Source organism: Martes martes, assembly GCF_963455335.1.
Source record: "Martes martes genome assembly, chromosome: 9".
In the NCBI taxonomy this organism is placed as follows: domain Eukaryota; kingdom Metazoa; phylum Chordata; class Mammalia; order Carnivora; family Mustelidae; genus Martes; species Martes martes.
The window spans coordinates 88,380,863-88,399,261 of record NC_137896.1 but is presented as its reverse complement, the minus strand read 5'-3'; the positions used below and the strand labels follow the sequence as shown (position 1 = coordinate 88,399,261).

Sequence of the window (18,399 nt, the reverse complement as noted above, 5' to 3'; positions counted from 1 at the left end):
GAGACCGTAGAACTCACCACGCCTGTGATATTTACCATCCTGCCTTTTAGAGGCAACGTTTGCCAACCGCTAAGCTTAGGCTATTGAGTTAGTGTGATTTAGTACCTTAAATCAGCTTCTCCAGTTTAGGGATCTAACAGAGAAGTCACGTTGAATAGGATTCTTCAGACTTCTGAGAAGGTGAGGAAACTGAACTTAGGGATTGTGTAGAGTTTATACTTTTTCGCATGGGCGAGGCAGTCACTGTCATCATTGATCTATTTCATCTCCCTTTTGAAAAAATAAGCACATACGTAGTGGTGATTATTTATCACACACCGTTCTCAAAGCTTTCTAGCTCATCTGAATCCTCATGACAATGATGAGCGTGACATTTCTACAGATGAGGACACCATAGCACATCTGTTAGTGAAAGCTGAAGACTTAAATGGTGGAAGGTAAATTAGTGAAAGTTACACAGCTGGTCGTACGAGTTATACAGCTAGAAAGGCACAGACTCGCGATTTGAATGAAATCATCATATGGTTCCAAAATCGGTGCTCTTAACCACCATGCATGCTGTCTCCCCATTTCTACTCTTACTCATTGAGAAAGGTCTTGGATTCAGAGTAGAATTTAGTCCTCGGGGGGGCATCATTTTTCTTTTCTTTCTTTCTTTTTCTTCTTCTTCTTCCTCTTTTTTTTTTTTTTAATGATTTTACTTCTTTATTTGACTGAGACAGAGCTCCAGCACGAGCAGCTGACAGAGGCAGAGGGAGAAGTAGGCTCCTTTTTGAGCAGGGAGCCAGATGCGGGGTTGGATCCCAGGGCTCTGTGATCCAGACCTGAGCCCAAGGCAGAAGCTTAATGGACAGACCCACCCAGGCGCCCCCTGGGGGCGTCGTGTTTTAAAAACTTCGAGTCATCTTGGTTCCTAGGACTGCTGGAACAAAGTATCGCGGGTTGGGTGGCTTGCACAGGAGAAATTTATTCGTTCCCAGGTTTGAAGACTAGAAATCCAAAAGCAGGTGTCAGAAAGCCATCTTCCCTCTGAGACTCTGGGGGGCATCCTTCCTGGCCTCTCCCCAGCTTCTGGCGGTGGCCAGCAATCCTCGGTGTCTTTGGCTTGCAGACCGGGGCTCCAGTCTCTGCCAGTGTTGTCACAGGATATTCTCCCTGTGTGTCTGTCTCTATGTCTTTTCTCCAATTCTTTTAAGGACCCCAGTTATATCGGATTAAGGGGCAACCTACTCTATCTAGTGTGACTGCCTCTTAATTTAAGTACATCTGCTGTGACCCTATTTCTAAATAAGTTCCCATTATGACATCCCAGGAAGGACATGAATTTTGAGAGGCTGCTGTTCAGCCCAGTTTCAGAGCTCATGAGCCAGCTCTGGTTCTCCGAAGCACCTTTCAGTTTAAGAAACTGTGCACCAAGAATTTCCTTTCTGGTGTTAATCCTGTGCTTGATTATATGCTAGCTGGGAAGACTGATTCACTGTTCTCCGCTTCTGCCTTTTTCCTGCCTCCCTCTGGCCCTTTGCTCATGATTCATCTGAGACTGGTTTTCATTCTGAACATTTTTCTTCTGGAATGTTCTGTGAGGTTTTTAAGGAACATTTTCTCAACTGCTCTTATGAGAATGTTGGTTTGTCTTCATTCTTGTGAATTTGTGATAGTTGATTGAGCAACCAATTTGGTGTGTTGGTGGTTGAGTTCTGTAGTGTCCTTTTAAGAATATTTTGTATCCATTCTTACGGGATTTGTAGGTAAGTCTCAATAAATGGTAATGCCATTTTATTTTTTTCTATGATTATTATCATTGTCAAAATAGCATATTTTGAGAAATGTGGGGTCTTGAGAGCTTCTCTTTTCCCACGAAATACTAGAATAATTGGTCAAATTGTGTCAACCCATTTCCTTTTGTTTATTTTACAGGGTGCCCGGGAAACATTTGAGAACTACTACCGAAAACAGAGGCGAAAACAGGCCCGCTTGGTGCTCCAGCCTCCATCTAACATGGTAGGATCATCAACTTAACTTTTCTCAGGTTTTCACTTTTCTTCTCTGGCAGCTGTTCATTATTTTGCATAGGTACTTTTTTTTTTTTAAACTCACTCTGAGATCATTTTTGGTGGAAGTGACAGTAAGAAAATAGTAGCTAACATCTATTGATTGCTGTATATCAGGCATTGTTTTAAGTACTGGGATGAATGATATCATTTCATTCTCATTGTAACCCTATAAGATAGGGTACTATTGTTATATTCACCTAGGTCTTGGGAACTGAGCCTTAAGAAATCAAGTAACTGATTTCAACTTTGTCTTAATGTAACAAAATAGAAAGAATAACTTTTTTCTTCTTTGCTTTGTTGCAGCATGAAACTTTAGATGGCTACAGGAAGTATTTTAATCAAATTGTAGGGTAGGTATATATGTGTGTGTATGTATTTAAATTTTTACACTTTGAACACCTTGATTCGGGAGACTTGGAAAAATAAGTTTTCCTTGGGAAATTCTTTTTCTTTTTTTATTTTAAATTCTTGAGATTTATTTTTGACTTTCTGATAATTTTAAAGGAATGTCTTATTGGTTTCAGCGTTATATTGTTGGAAAGTAGTTTTGGTGGAGAAAGGGAGAAAAAACTTTGAATTGTAATTTTATTACCCTTGATGTTTGGTTTCTCCATTCTTGGTAAGAGGGAACCAAATAATCAGCAAAAGTTGGCAAGCTTTTTCTAAAAGGGCCAGCTAGTAAAGTATTTTAGGGTTTGCAGGCCATACGGTTTCTGTCACAACCATTCAGCTCTGTTGTTGCAATGTGAAAGCAGCTATAGACAATACAGCAATGAGTGAACGTGGCTGTGTTCCAATAAAACAATATTTATAAAAACAGGCAGTGGGCCAGATTCATCCCATGGGCTATAGAGTTTGCCACCATCATCTAGAGTATACATACTAATATGGAATTGCATTTCCCAAATAAACACCCCAAATATAGGCAGCTTATTCTAATTGCAAAATAATGACCTCGAAGTTAAAAGAAAGGGAAAGGAGTTGGATTGTTCCATGAAATTGCTTTTTTATTTCAGACTTTAGATTTCTTTTTGATAGTTTTGATTAAAATATATCATAAGAATTCCTTATTTAAAGAATTAATTTAGTATGAACATTTAGCCAAGGGAGCTAATGATATGTTGTAAATGCACAACAATAAAGCTACAACAGAGTGTTAAAAAATAAGTGTGCATTTTTTGACCTTTATAAGAAACATTTTCAACCCTGTAATGAGTAAGTCCATATAAAAGGAATCATTTTGATATTTTGTATGTGAGGCTCTTATAAAAATGTGTGTTTCAGCTTTCATTGTCTCTTAAAATCAATTAATTTTTTTTAAAAATCAATTAATTTTTTAAAATGTCTTAGTGGCCTGGTGTTTTTAATATAGTGAAATTAGCTTCCCTTACCTATAAATATTTTCTTCCCCTTTAAATTGCTGACCCGGTTAACATTTAATAGAAATGGGACTCTGATTCTATAAAGTGGTTGGACAAAATTCTAAGTCCAAGAAATGTGATTTTTGTTTATAACACCTAGTAGCTTTCTTTAAGGAAAAGTGACTATTCGAATTTGGTGGCAGCTCTTAATGTTTGTGAGACCCAGAGATAGTAGTCAACCTGTAATTTCTGAACTTTCTGTACTTTTCTGTAATTTCTGTACTTTCTTTTTTTCCCCTTCAGTTTTTTTGTGGTTGAAGATCACATTTTACATACAACACAGGGCTTGGTGAATAGAGCCTACATTGATGAACTTTGGGAAATGGCACTTTCAAAAACCATCGCGGCACTTCGCACCCACTCGGTACGTAAGACACCCGCGAGATATTCTCACTTACTGCTGAGTGTTTGTGTACTGGTCAGTGTTGTACTGCTTTAAAATCAGCAAGGATGTGTTGTGTGGAATCACCTGCTTGGAGCTATCTCTCTCAAAGACGTATGGAAGTAGCCACTTCAAATTGCTATCCTTTCTAATACTGAGCCCATTTTTTTTGGATGCGCTCTGTAATAAAACAAACAACAAAAAAACCCCAAAAACAAAAAACAAACCAAAAAAAAAGACAACAGCTGACATTTATTGGACTCTTCTGTGTCAGGGGTTGGTATATGCACTTTATATATATTTCATAAGGTATAGGTATTATTAATTATATTTACCTTATGGTCTGGGGAACTGAATCTCAGAGAGGTTAAGTAACCAGCCTAATTGTTACACAGTAAGTGGTAGAGCTTGGATTCGGATCCAGAGATGTGACTCCAGAGCCCATGTGCTCAGCCACTACTCTCTATTGTCTTCTATAATGCCAGTCAATACTGGTTTGGAGTTCACAGTTTTATTCTTATTTCTTGAAAAGAAAAATGCATACAACATATCAATAAGTTACATAATTGTGAGTTCCCATGATTTTATATATTTTATCAAAGCATGAATTTTTGATGATAATCCACTTTATTTCAGATAGATAATGTTGGCTCTGAATTAATCATTTATCTAATACTTCTTAAACACTGATTATGTGTTGGCAGTGGGAATACAACTGTGAACTACATGGATCAAGTCCTTGCTTTCAGAAAGTTATTTTCATTGGGGACGTTCCCAATAAACAAATAAATAATATCAGACAGTGATAATACAATGCAATTAAAACAGTGATAGGTTAGGACAACAGGGTGCCTAGTTTTGATTAGTTGATCAGAAGTGGCATTCTGAGATCAGAAGATCAAGGAGACACTATTTAAGCAAAGATCAATTAAAAGGGAATTTTAGGTATAAGAGATGGTAGTACATGGGCTTTGGGGGTACTTTTCTATCTGAACTGTTTGAGGAATGATAGTGAGGAGTTAATAATAGGAGATAATTTAGTGTCTAGAATATTTCTATAAATGGCTCTAGTATCCATCTAGTTGTGCCAGCTAGAAACAAGTTATCTGTGACCCCTCAGCTTTATTATCTGTCCATCAGCAAGTGTTCCAGAATAAATACCATGTGTAAAATCTGTAATTGATGGGATTGTAGCTGTTTTAGGTACTTGAAAAATGTTCAGAGTGGGCAGAACACGGAACATAAAAAGTTAGGCATGGTATTAAGTAAAAATAAAAAAGTAGATAGATGTCATATTACTCAAGACCTATTTGATGCTTTAAGCACTGGATTGAATGGAGTGTGTGTGTGTTCACTGTGGGGGTAGGGTAAATTGGAGTGAGGAGATCAGATTTCCATTCTGGCTAAATTATGGATGAGGGATGAGAAAGAATGTGGGCAGAACAATTAGTAGGATAGTCTAATATTCAGGCAAGAGATAATGACAGCTGGACCAAGGGCGATAGTAGATGGGGAGAGATGTGGATGAATTGGAGAGATTTTTAGGCGGTAAGATTAATTTTATTTTGTGTTGGATTAAATATAAAATGTAATGTTAAAAGCATATCAAGGTAATACCTAGGTTTATGTTTTCTTTCCCTTTGATGGTTTGGAGTGGTGAGGTCATCAGTTTCCTTTGGATATGATTACTCTGCCTTTGTGTTATCCAAGTTGCATGGTGTAGGACTTTGGTAAATATATGAATTTGAAACCAAAGAGGATATGTCATTGAATACATTTCCAGTGTTCTTCCTCCTTTTATTTTTATTTATGGTTTCTTTTTTAGTATTTAGAATTTTTAAATATTTGCCTATTTATATATTGATCTTTTTAAAAAAGGATTTTATTTATTTGAGGGAGAGAGAGAGAATGAGAACGAGTGCATGAGCAAGGGGGGAGGGGCAGAGGAAGAAGCAGACTCCCCACTGAGCAGGGAGCCTGATGTGGGGCTGGATCCCAGGACCCTGAGATCATGACCTGAGCTGAAGGCAGACATTTAACCAGCTCAGCCACCCAGGTGCCCTATATATCTATCTAATTTTAAAATTTCTGTCATTGCTTGTATGTGACCTAGGACTTAATCTGACATTTTTACCATTTTATTCTTTTGTCATAATAAAGTCTGGCATATTTAAAAATATAAAAGTTCCTGCCTGTTCTGAGACTTAAAAAAAAGTCCTGTGACTATGTTATGACTTGAAATTTTTTTTTACACTTTTATGTATATACTACCACTTGTTATTTATTTTTATTTAAAAAATGAGGGGTGCCTGGGTGGCTCAGTCAGTTAAGCATCTGCTTTGGCTCAGGTCATGATCTCAGTGTCCTGGGATCCAGCCCTGCATTGGGCTCCCTCTCAGCGGGGATCCTGCTTCCTTCTCTCTCTCTCTGCCTGCTGCTCTGCCTACTTGTGATCTCTCTCTCTGTCAAATAAATAAATAAAATCTTAAAAAAAAATAAAAACAAAAAAATCATTCCTAATGTGTCAGAAGTTGTATCTTAACATGTTTTTCTTTGATTAATACTGATACTAGAAGTCTCTTCAGATGTTTTTAGTTATTTGTATATCTTCTTAAAATTTCCTGTTCATATGCACTGCCTTTATATTTAATAGTTTAAAAATATTTTATTATTTATTAATAAAAAATGAATGAATGTTCATTAACATTCAATGAATGTTAATCTCTGGTGTGGTATATAGGCTGCAAAGATTTTTTCTTAATTTTATGTGTCTCTAACTTTTCTTTTCCATGGCTTTACAGAAGTTTAAAATTTTTTGTAAATATATTGATTTTTAGCTTGACAATTTATGTCTTCCTTGTTCCAAAGAATATATAGTTATTTGTCTCTATTTTAGTATTTCTGTACAGTCACTTTTTTACATATATATCAGAGACATAAAAAGTTTATTTTAGTATAGGGTGTGAGGTCTTTTTTTTTTTAAGATTTTATGTATTAATTTGATAGAGAGAGAGAGATCACAAGCAGGCAGAGCAGCAGGCAGAGAGAGAGGGGGAAGTAGGCTCCCCACTGAGCAGAGAGCCCGATGTGGGGCTGGATCCCAGGACCCTGAGATCATGACCCGAGCTGAACGCAGAGGTTTAAACCACTGAGCCACCCAGGCACCCCAGGATTCTATCTTTTTTTAAAAAAATATTTTATTTATCTATTTGATAGAGAGAGTGGGCATACATGCATGCAAGTGGGAGGAGGGGCAGAGGGAGAGGGAGAGAATCCCAACCAGACTCTACACTGAGCGTGGAGCCTGCCATGGGCTCGATCTCGTGACCCTGAGATCATGACCTGAGCCAAAACCAAGAGGTGATGCTTAACTGAGCCCCCCAGGCACTCCTTGGATTCTGTCTTTAATTATTTTTTAAAATGACTCATCACTCATCACATCAATAACATTATTGTATTAATCTCTTATTTTATTTAGCTTAGATTGCTATAATGAAGTGTCATAGACTGGTGCTTAAACAACAGAAATTTATTTTCTCACAGTTCTGGAGGCTGAAAGTCTGAGATCAGGGTGCCAGCGTGGTTGGTTTCTGGTGAGAACTCTCTTCTTGATTTATGTTCTCACCATGTCCTAACATGGCCTTTTCTCAGTGTGCATTACAGTGTCTCCTACTCCTTTTGTAAGGATACCGAGCCCAACAGATCAGGGCCCTTCCTCATTTGAACTTAAATATCTCTAGGAGTTCCATCTCTAGATATAGCTACACTGGGGTTAGGGGTCTAACATACCAATTTGGGGGGCATAAAATTTAGTCCATAACATCTGTTTTTTCCTAACATATTTTGGAGGCTACCTTTATCATATAATAATATAATTTGTAAATACTAAGCTCTGTCACTGGGGTCTAGATTCTCACCCCTGCTTTTCTTCTTTTTCTCTGTCTTGAACCAATACAACATTGACCTGATTACTATAATCGATATAGTAGTATGGCATAGTTTCCTACTGAACATATACGTTCTCTAAAATCCTCTTTTTAATATATGCTAACCATTTATATTCTTCTTATTCTCCCGGATTAATTTGAGAATAACTTTGTCACATCCCTTTCGCCACTTACAACACCCCTCCCCCAGTTGAACTATAGTGTTATTATGCAGTGAATCTGTAAATTAAAATGGAGTTAATTGACATATTTTAGTACCTGTTATTTGTCACCAGGAATATATGTATTTTTCTCAATTATTTGCTTACATGTTTTTGGTAAAGTATTTTGTGTGCTTTTAATCTAAATCCTATTTTTGATGTTTTATGGTTTTTTTAGGTAATATTTTGAGGAAAGTTTTTTCCCCCCAATCATATTTATTAACAAATATTACTGTATTCTCTGGAGAGGAGTCCTTGATTTTGTTTATTTTATATCTGTCCATATCAATGATTTCACCAATTTTATTATTTCCCTGGGAAAAGCCGTTTTTCTTTTGGAAATCTTTGATTTCTTGCAAGCAATTTCTGTTTTGTAAAGCAATGGTTCGTACCTTTTTCTCTGTGACTTATACATTTGAGCATGTGACAGATCTGATCAACAGGAAACTCTCCTCTCTTCTCCATCATGCAGTTGTATTTGATGTCAGGAAGAGCAAGATACTTTCCAAGTATGCTAATGATTAAAGTGTGTATCTGTGGATAAAATTAATCTTTTTGTTTTTTAAAGATTTTATTTATTTATTTGACAGATAGAGATCACAAGGAGGCATAGAGGCAGGCAGAGAGTGAGAGAGGAGGAAGCAGGCTCCCTGCTGAGCAGAGAGCCCGATGTGTGGCTCAATCCCAGGACCCTGAGACCATGACCCGAGCCGAAGGCAGAGGCTTTAACCCACTGAGCCACCCAGGCGCCCTGAGAAAATTAATCTTAATGGAGCTTTTCTTTGTAGATCTATTGCATATTTTTCTGAATTGAAGAATACATAGCAAAATACTCTTTTCTTCCCAATATTTCAGCGTCAATCTGTAGAGGCAGAAAGTAGACTAGTGGTTGCTTCGGGCTTGGAATACCTGGGAGGATAATTTAAATGACATGCATTTTCTTTTTGAGGCAAAAAAAAAAAAATTCTAAAATGGACTGTGGTTATGTTTGCACGTGTCTGTGAATATACAATAACTAAAGCCATTAAATTATATACTTCAGATGGGTGAGTTGTGTGGTATGAGAATTATATCTCAACAAGGCTATTAAAACATAACTCAGCACCGCATACATTTACAGTCATTTTATTTATTATGAGACAAGAGTAATTGATGCCGCAGATGTTAATTCTATTTCATGACACTATTTATTTAATGTATTATATTACCCAGCAAAGCGAACCAAAATAAGAGCAAACCCAAACATCCAAACAAATCTCAAAAAGAAACAGTGCATCTGAATGATTGTTACTTGTTTATCAAAAATCTATATATCTTTCTAACATTCCGTGTTACATTTAAAACTAGTCTTTTTCTGATTGAATTATTAGTCATTGCATAAATTGGAAACATTTTGAAATCTATAGTGTTTCAGGTATTAATATGTACAGTATTTGCAATGCTGATTTCAAAACATGATAGATGTTACATGATCCATCTTGTTTGGAATTCAAATTTAGCAGTATATTAAAGTATAATTTGCTCCTGCAAAGGAGAGTTTGTATCAGGAATGGTTCAGTATTAGAAGATCTGCTAATATAGTTTTTAATAGTATGATGAACATCATCTGATAATACTGAAAGGGATAATACTGAAAGGGCACTCAGAATTATGGAACAATGTAATACTGTGTGGCAAAAACCTCATGTTTTACAGATATTAAATATTGGACATTTTAGTCTGATGTGGTAGGTAGACAGCAGTGTGTACCATGGTAGTGGTTTTATTCAACACCCACGCCATGTCCATACCCATCCCGCTTGTGTATTTTGTTTTTTTTTGAGTCAAAAGGGTATATTGAGTATACTTGTCTTCTAGATCTTCTAACCAAATTCTTCTAATCAAATAACATGGGGAAAAACAAAATAAAAAGAGAAATTCTACAAAGTACCATCTGTAGGCCGGAAGTTTTGAAAAATTTCCTTGAACTTAGAAAACAAAGGAAATCAGCAAATTAACTGAACCTGAGACAAGAAAATATTACGTTAAATATGGTAGAAAGAGATACTGTCAAAGTAGGAGATATTCTTCCAAATGGAATCTAGGAACACTCTAAATTTAGAGTTAACACATACAATGAGCAGGAATGGGCCTGGGAGAAATCATAAAAGAAATTATATAGAGGTCTGCTTTCCAAAAATCTTAGCCAGCCAGCTGCTTACCCTGTTCTTTGCCCAACCTTACTATCTATGTAAAGAGATAATAGTATCATCAGTGAAGTTCTCTTGTGCTACTTTTTGAACATAGTGATTCATCTGCCCCGTCCCCTTACAAAGAGCCTGTAGTCACTTTCTTGGGAAGCAGACTTAAATTTACAGAGTCAGCAACTTCTGCAAATTATCCATACTCATCATCCTAGTCCTTCATTCGAAAATGTGGACAGTCAAGAGTCATAAAATATTTGAGGAAAACCAATTACATCAAATAGAAGATAATGGGAACTAATGGACCAGTGCTGTTCTTTAGCAAATACAAATAATTCATGGACTTGGAGAAAAATTTACAAAGTAATAATCATTCCTGGTTTTAGGAATATAGGAGACTAGGTTATACATATCAACCTTTCAGCTGGAGACTACTAACAATGCTGTGTTTTTATATATATACCATATAAAATGTTCTGTAGTTTTCAAATGTTTGGTAAGGATATTAAGGAATTATCAAGCCAGATCCAGGGAAGTCGAGAGGCCGGAGAGATGGGCTAACTGCTTGAGCTGCCTTTGCCCTGAGGTTGCTTGTTGGTCCAGACAATTTGAACTTTGATTTTGACAGCCTCTTGGGGCCACCCAAGATAGAAAGTGTATAATATGGTACCCTCCCCACATTAAGCTGGAAAGAACTATTCCTTTCAGAAGTAAAAGAAAAAGTAGTCAAAATTTTTCCCTTAACGAAATCTCCAGTGGGCATCTGGCTGGTTCAGTCCTTAGGAGCATGCAACTCTTGATCTCCGGGTCGTGAGTTCAAGACCCATGTTGCGTGTGCAGATTACTTAAAAAAAATTTTTAATTAAAAAAATACACCCCAAATTTCTCTTAAAAAAAAAAAAGAAAGAAAAGATATCCCTTGGTATAGGGAATTTTGTCTTCAATTCCTATTCTACACAAACTCTCAGAGAACAGAAAAGAGGAAACAGCAACTCATTTTATGAAGTATATGTAATCTTGATAATGAAGCCAGAAGAAGGTAGTATAATTGCATAAACTCATAAATATAGATCAGGCTCATTCATAAATAGAGATTAGAAGTCCTAAAGAAATATTAGAAAACAGAATCCAACAGCTTACAAATAGCATTAATATGTAGAGTTTATAGTGGCAAATGCAAACTTAGTGCAATGTTACAAAGTCTATTAATGTAATTTAATGCATTAGTAGTATTAAAAGACAAAAATTTATATAATTTAAATAACTTCAATAGATACAGAAAAGCATTCAGTGAAGCACACCATAAGTCTATGCTAAAATCTCTTAGGAAATTAGAAGCGTAAGAGAATTTCCTTAAACTGATAAAAGACATCCTGAGAAACCTATAACAAATACCATATTTAATTGCCATTGCTCCTATTTTGTTTTGTACTTGAAGTCATATCCAGTGCTGTCCTGACAGAAAAATAAATAAATAGAGCAAGTTAACCTTTGAAAGGAGGAAATAAAATTGCTATTGGTGCAGATAGATTTTTGTACGTTGAAAATCTAAAGGAACTTCCAGAAAAATTATTACAGTTGATAGGAGAGGTTAGCACGTTTCCTGGATGCAAAACCATTATACAAAATCAGTTGTTTTTATAAACCTGGAGCAAAAGTTGAAAGGTTAAAATTTTTAAAAGATAAAATTTGTACAGTTAGCCTAAATAAAAAGTAATAGCACTAACAAAAGATATTTAAGCCCTTTGTGAAGAAAAATTCTAAAATGTTACTGAGAGACTAAAATGAAGAAGTAATTAAAATTGAGGGTTGTATCATGTTCATTGATTGGAAGTCTTATTGTGGGTATCAGTTCTCTCAAAATTGACCTGTAAATTTAATTCAGTGACAGTCAAAATCTGAATAGTTTTATTTTGGGGAGGATAAATACCTTACAACCTGCTTGTTAATATTTTTAAGCCAGTTCAAAGATCATCTGTATGACATTCTGGAAAATGCAAAAATATGAAGCCAGTAAAAAGATGAGGGGTTGCTAGGATTCGGGGAGGGAGGACTACATGGAGCACAGGGGATTTTTAGGGCTTTGAAACATGCCACTGTAATGGAAGAACATGTCATTATACATATGTTCAAACCTATACAATACACAAAAACAAGAGTAAATCCTAATATAAATTATGGTCTTTAGTTAATCATAGTGAATATTGGTTCATCACTTGTGACAAATGTACTACACGAATGCAAGGTGTTGTAAAAGGGGAAACTGTGTATGTGTGCAAAGTGTATGAGAACTCTCTGTACTCTCTGTAAATGTGAAACTGTTCCAAAAAAAGTCTGTTAAGTTAAAAATGCAAAGAAACAAAAAACTAAGGAAAGACATGGAGGTAATTATCATAAAAGTCATGATACTATTTCCGTGAGTGAGGAGGAAAGGAGCTGTGAGGAGAGCATGTGGGAATGTCCCACATGCTGGCACTGTTCCTTTTTGTTTGCCTGGTACAATTGTATATATATATATATAGGTTTCGTTCATTTTTTTTCTTGAGGTATACTGTACTCACAATTTTTAAAAAATGTAGTAAGAAGGAAAAAGAAGCACACGAGCCCAAGATAAACGTTGCTTTCTTGGAAATCTCTGATTACCCGAAGAGAGAAATTTAATTCAAAGATCAAACAGATAAAACTATCTATCATTCTGTGATCAAGAATAAAAAAAGTGAAACATAATAGATATCCCCAAATATGGACCAAACAAAGAGATGGAAAATGTGAAAGGAAAGTTTAAGAAACATGGATGGATACCTGATACTAATTTTTGATTATATCTAATAGACATTTCAAAAGAAAGGATGGTCACAAAGAGGGGGACTTTAAAAATTAAAGAATTAAATGAAGGAAATTTCCCTGCAATGAAGAAAGACTGGATTCCTGTAGTGGAAAGTCTGCATTGAGTGTCAAGCAGGGTAAAGGATGGGAGATAATTCTTTCACATCAGAAATTTTGCATTTTAGTTTAAGGGCAGAAGAAAGCCTTTTTCAAACATATGAGGATTCGAAGTTTAATCTTTATCCTATTTTATTGGCATTTTACAAAAAATGAAAAATCCGGAATATAAGATGGGATAGGATTAAATAAAATGTGTGCAGAAAATGGGCAGTAGTTATAGATAAATCTAATTAGCTGGTATTTGATTATTTGTAAAGTTTAACTCTATTAAGAATCTGTACAGAAGGAGAGAGACTTAATGTTTAAAAAGTTTTTTTTAGGGGCACCTGGGTTTCTCAGTCGTTAAGTGTCTGCCTTTGGCTCAGGTCAAATCTCAGGGGCCTGGGATTGAGCCCTGCATCGGGCTCCCTGCCTAGCGGGAAGCCTGCTTCTCTCTCCCACTCCCCCTGTCTGTGTTCTCTCTCTCACTGTGTCTCTCTCTGTCAAATAAATAAAATCTTTAAAAAATTTCTTTTTAATGGAAACTCCGGATTATTTCACATAAACAGTGGGAAGAAAGTGTATGACTTATTTAGTGACCACTGTAAAATAATTAAAAATAACTATGATCCATGAGAGACTATGGACTCTGAAAAACAGTCTGAGGGTTTTGAAGGGGCGGGGGGTGGGAAGTTGGGCCAGCCTGGTGGTAGGTATTGTGGAGGGCACGTATTGCATGGAGCACTGGGTGTGGTGCATAAACAATGAATTCTAGTAACTGAAAAGTAATTAAAAAAATAAAAAATTAAAAAAGAAAAGAAAAGAAAAAACCCTAAAAACAACCCAACAACTATGATCCAATGAAAACCATGAAATAAAAAAGAAAGAAGAAATCATTGTAAATAAAAAACTGAAAATAGGGTGGAGTAGGTTCAGCATGTCAGCAATCACAGGAAATGTCAAAGAGGCTGTCTTATAGTTTGCTTACTGAGATCTACTCATACATTATGGTGACCTTAAGAGAGTGAAAATAAAGTCAGAGGAGCAGAAATGGCAATATTCTCCAAGGCAAATAGAATTGAATTTGAAGACCATTAAGTGGGAGAAGAAAGGAATACTTTGTATTATTCTAGTTTTAACCCACCAGAAAGACAATAGCCTTTTGAAAAAATTTAAATTCAATTAGAGCGCCTGGGTGGCTCAGATGGTTAAGTGTCTGCCTTCAGCTCAGGTCATGATCTTCAGGTCCTGGGATCGAGCCCCATGTCGGGCTCTCTGCTCAGCAGGGAGTCTACTTCTCCCTCTCCCTCTGCTCTTGCTTGTGCTTCCTTGCTCTCTCTCACTCTGTCAAATAAATAAAATCTTAAAAAAAATTGATGAACCCTACCATTGTGAGAGTATTCAACACACCTCTTTCAGGAATTGAGAGATCCAGTAGAGAGGAAGGAACCAGACTGTAATCAAGAGAATTTGAATATCCAAATTTCACATTTTTCACATAGTGACATGCATCTTTGACTCCTGTCCACAGAACCTATCTTCCATGTCATTTCAATTTTCAGTTTTATTGATAAGAGATTATACATGGACTCCATTTGTAACTTTTCCTCTATTTATGTTTATTTTCTCTTTGTATTCCTTGTGCTCTTTACTTTTGTTTTCTCTTGTTTAATCAGGCTTCCCCAAGATTTGTCTGTTTCACTGATATTTTTAGTGAGCTTTTGGTTTCATTGATCAAGTCTTTCATAGCTTCTCTATGTTATTTCCCCTTCTCATTTGATCAAAATTGATCTTTCATATACTTATGGTTAATTTTGGCTTTTAGAGCTTCATGGGTTGAGTGCTTAATTTATTTTCAATCTCTTGTGTTTTCTGTTTGCCTCTAAAAGTATAAATGTATTTTGAAATGGCTTTAGGCACATTGCATAGGCTTTGATATCAAATATTATATTGTTGTTTATTCTAAAATAATCTGCAGTATCAGTTTTGATTTCTTTTTTGACTGAAGAATTATTTAGAAGTATATTTTTAAATTTCCGGCTGTTAAAAATGTAGATCATGGCTTGTGGGAGGCTCTACCCATCTCTTCCCTGGCTAAATCTGGTGTTACCTTGAGCCAGGAAGAGGTTAGGGTTAGACCCATTCTAGAGACCCTTCACCAGGTAAAGCATTAAGCACTGAAAGAATTCAAAATTTAGGTTTATTTTTAATAATTAAGATGTTTTTTCCTCATTGTCTTTTATTTCCTTTAGTCTTACTGCTCTGATCCAAACCTCGTGTTGGATTTGAAGAACCTCATTGTGCTTTTTGCTGACACACTTCAGGTTTGTGACTTCTGTTTACATAGAGTGATCTAGGGTAGTATCCATCAGCTCCAGATCTTTCACTCTTCTATCCAGCTTGAGTAAATGCTTTTTAGTTCTTAGTTGTGTTTCTTCTTTTCCTAGAGCTAGATCTTATCTTTTTATAGCATTTCCTGATCATTACCTTGACCAATTTATATTCTCATAAATAGTTCCAGTCCTCCCCCCACTTTTTTTTTTGCTCAGAGCTAGTCAATTAATTGAACCACTCACTACATTAGTTTTTTAAAAAAAAATGTCCTTAACTCAGATACAGTGCTTGAGTGATTTTGGAGTTTTTTAACTACTATCTTGAATAACAATTGTTGATTTGAACCACCAATCTTATCCCATAAGGATAGCATTAGAAGTGGGTAGCATTTCAAATTTCTCTCCCTATTCATGAAGTTTGCTAAGGGGACATGAGGAGTTGCCGGGAGAACTTTGTGGACATGGTACATGGTATATATTGATTTTATTTTTCATCTTTCTACTTTTTTTCTGACTGGCTTAAATATTTTTATAGGTATCTTTTAATTCTTGAGAGATAAGTGCTAGACGTTAGGTGGGAATGAAACATGCTGCTGTCATGCTTTCATTTAAGTTGCATGATAATGTATTTCAGTGCCTGATTTCTCTCATGTTGCTCCTAAAAAAATCTCCCTGTAAAATGAAGACATTTTCTTATTTTGTTTCAGGTGTATGGTTTTCCTGTAAATCAGCTTTTTGACATGCTGTTGGAAATCAGAGATCAGTACAGTGAAACTCTGCTAAAGAAGTGGGCAGGTATCTTCAGGTGAGAAATGATCTGTGGTCGTGTGTGGTTGTATGTGCATGTGCACATATGTGCTGGTGTGTATACACATGTTTATACATAAGGCTTGTCAGATATAATAAGCAACAAGTATGTGTGGCTTATCTATTCTAGCTTTGATCCAAGTTATGATTCAGAATTCAAGCACATTGTAGAGGTGTTTCAAAGCTCCCAAGATATCTGATCTCAGTGTATCAGGTCTACTATGTGGAGAGTTCCAGACGTCATTTTGGCTTTTTCCTCGCCTTGAATAAATGTCCGATACCTTAGTTCATACCATTCAAATCATCTTGTGTCTTCTTAATATATTTTTTGGTGATTATGGCTAGTCTATAGCTCACTCATAGAGTAGTAGTTTTGAGCCCCTTTGAATAATTTAGGCTTTTTTGTGAACCTGTTTTGAAGACTTACTCATGTGATTCCTCAAATGCATCCTTCTCTACATTTAGAGAAGAGATCTATTACAATGCAGTGTTTGAAGTGTGTTATTTAGTTATTACATCATGCATCATGTATACAGTAATATGAGAACTACTCTGTTACACCTCGCACTGACAGATACCTCCTTGGACTGTTTTCCTGGCACACAACCCATGTCAGATCACTTGAGTTTCTTCTCCTTTTGAGCCTTCATGCTTTGATTTAAAGTGGTCTTCCTGCTTTAGCGCAAGACCCTGTCCCCAGATCAGCTTACCCTGTTTTCAGATTCTTTTAACTTTAAGATCTTACATTTTTCCTTTAATCTTACTAATGGTACAGTTGTATTTAAGGGAGGATTCTGTCTGTAGGAACCTTGAAAATGAGTAACATCATCTCCCATTGTCTTGAAAGTGCCTGATCTGACCCCTTCAGTAAATTTGACTTTGATTTTGGTAGTATGGTCTCTGCTTTTAGAGAGCCTCCGGTCTCGTTAAGGGGCCAGTTCCTATGGAGGGAAGTTCATCCTTAGTACAGAACAGTAGGTGAAAGTAAATGAATATAATTTGGATTTATTATGAAAGTTACTTTTCCTCATCTGCCAGTTTTGAAAGTTAGAATAGAAGATCTAGTACAAGAATAAAGAACATAATAAAATATGTTTTCTTTAAAAACAAACAAACAAACAAAAAACCCCCAAATAATACCTTTCTGCTTTTCTTGCAAGCATCCATCCTTTTGTTGTTTACTACTCATTTGCCTTACGGCTTCTACATGTTGCTATGAAAGTTTGTTTTATCTTTAAATCTCAGATACTATGAGCTCATGTTCCTAACTGTGTTCCCTTTGTTTCAGAGCGTAGTTTTCTTTTGCTCTTCTGTTAAAGATGTTTTTTACCTGAAACAGATAGCTTCATTGTGGAAAGAATAGAATAGGGACTGGAAAACATTTGTTTGGGCGGTTAGAAGCACGCAACCATTTGAGTTTACCTGAAAATTACTTGTGATCACTACAGTGATTAACCAGCCCACCCTTCCTTCCTTAGAAACATACTTGATTCTGACAACTACAGTCCTATACCAGTAACAAGTGAAGACATGTATAAAAAGGTGGTAGGACAGTTCCCATTCCAAGATACAGACCTGGAAAAGGTAAGAGTATTTTTGCTTTGCCATCCTCTGAAAGTTTTCATTTTATCAGTTTCATTGAAGACATTACCTCCAACTCAATGCATTAGACCTCTAGAACACCTTCAGAGATTTTGGGGCTTAAAAGAACAGAAGTTTCTGTTTTGGGAATCAGTAGATGACCTGAGGGTCCTTTTAGGAGTATTGCTGGGCATGTTCTAATGTTGTTTATACTTTGAAATACTTGCTTTCATTATAGTTTTAGGACATTTTCTCCCCAAACATACAGTAAAAATTGTCCCGTGCTATGTAATTCCATTGGTTTTGACAGTGTATTGAGTCATATATGTACTACCACAATAATGATATCGAAACAGTTCCATCATCCTCAAAAGTTCCCTCATGCTGCTCCTTTTTCATCAGTTCCTCCCAACCCTAACCCCCAGTTTTTGGTAACTGATCTACTTTTGCCTTTTCAAGAATGCCATACAAACAGAGTCATCCAGTAGATAATGTTTTGAGGCTGGCTTCTTTCACTCAGTATGATGCTTTGGAGATTCGTCTAAGTTGGTGTATGTAGCAATAAT

The 18,399-nt window shown here is 36.0% G+C and overlaps 1 protein-coding gene across 2 annotated transcripts in view; it reads left to right on the top strand.

The window, feature by feature from the left end:
* The window catches only part of EXOC6B (exocyst complex component 6B), a 619,674-nt gene that overhangs the window by 295,512 nt on the left and 305,763 nt on the right, over positions 1 to 18,399 (top strand). For both annotated transcript variants that reach the window (XM_080813943.1, XM_080813942.1), the window contains 6 exons: positions 1,918 to 2,001; positions 2,358 to 2,404; positions 3,719 to 3,839; positions 15,365 to 15,436; positions 16,153 to 16,250; positions 17,731 to 17,836. In XM_080813943.1, coding sequence (XP_080670069.1) covers positions 1,918 to 2,001; positions 2,358 to 2,404; positions 3,719 to 3,839; positions 15,365 to 15,436; positions 16,153 to 16,250; positions 17,731 to 17,836 — 528 coding nt within the window. The remainder of the gene's footprint in view (positions 1 to 1,917; positions 2,002 to 2,357; positions 2,405 to 3,718; positions 3,840 to 15,364; positions 15,437 to 16,152; positions 16,251 to 17,730; positions 17,837 to 18,399) is intronic.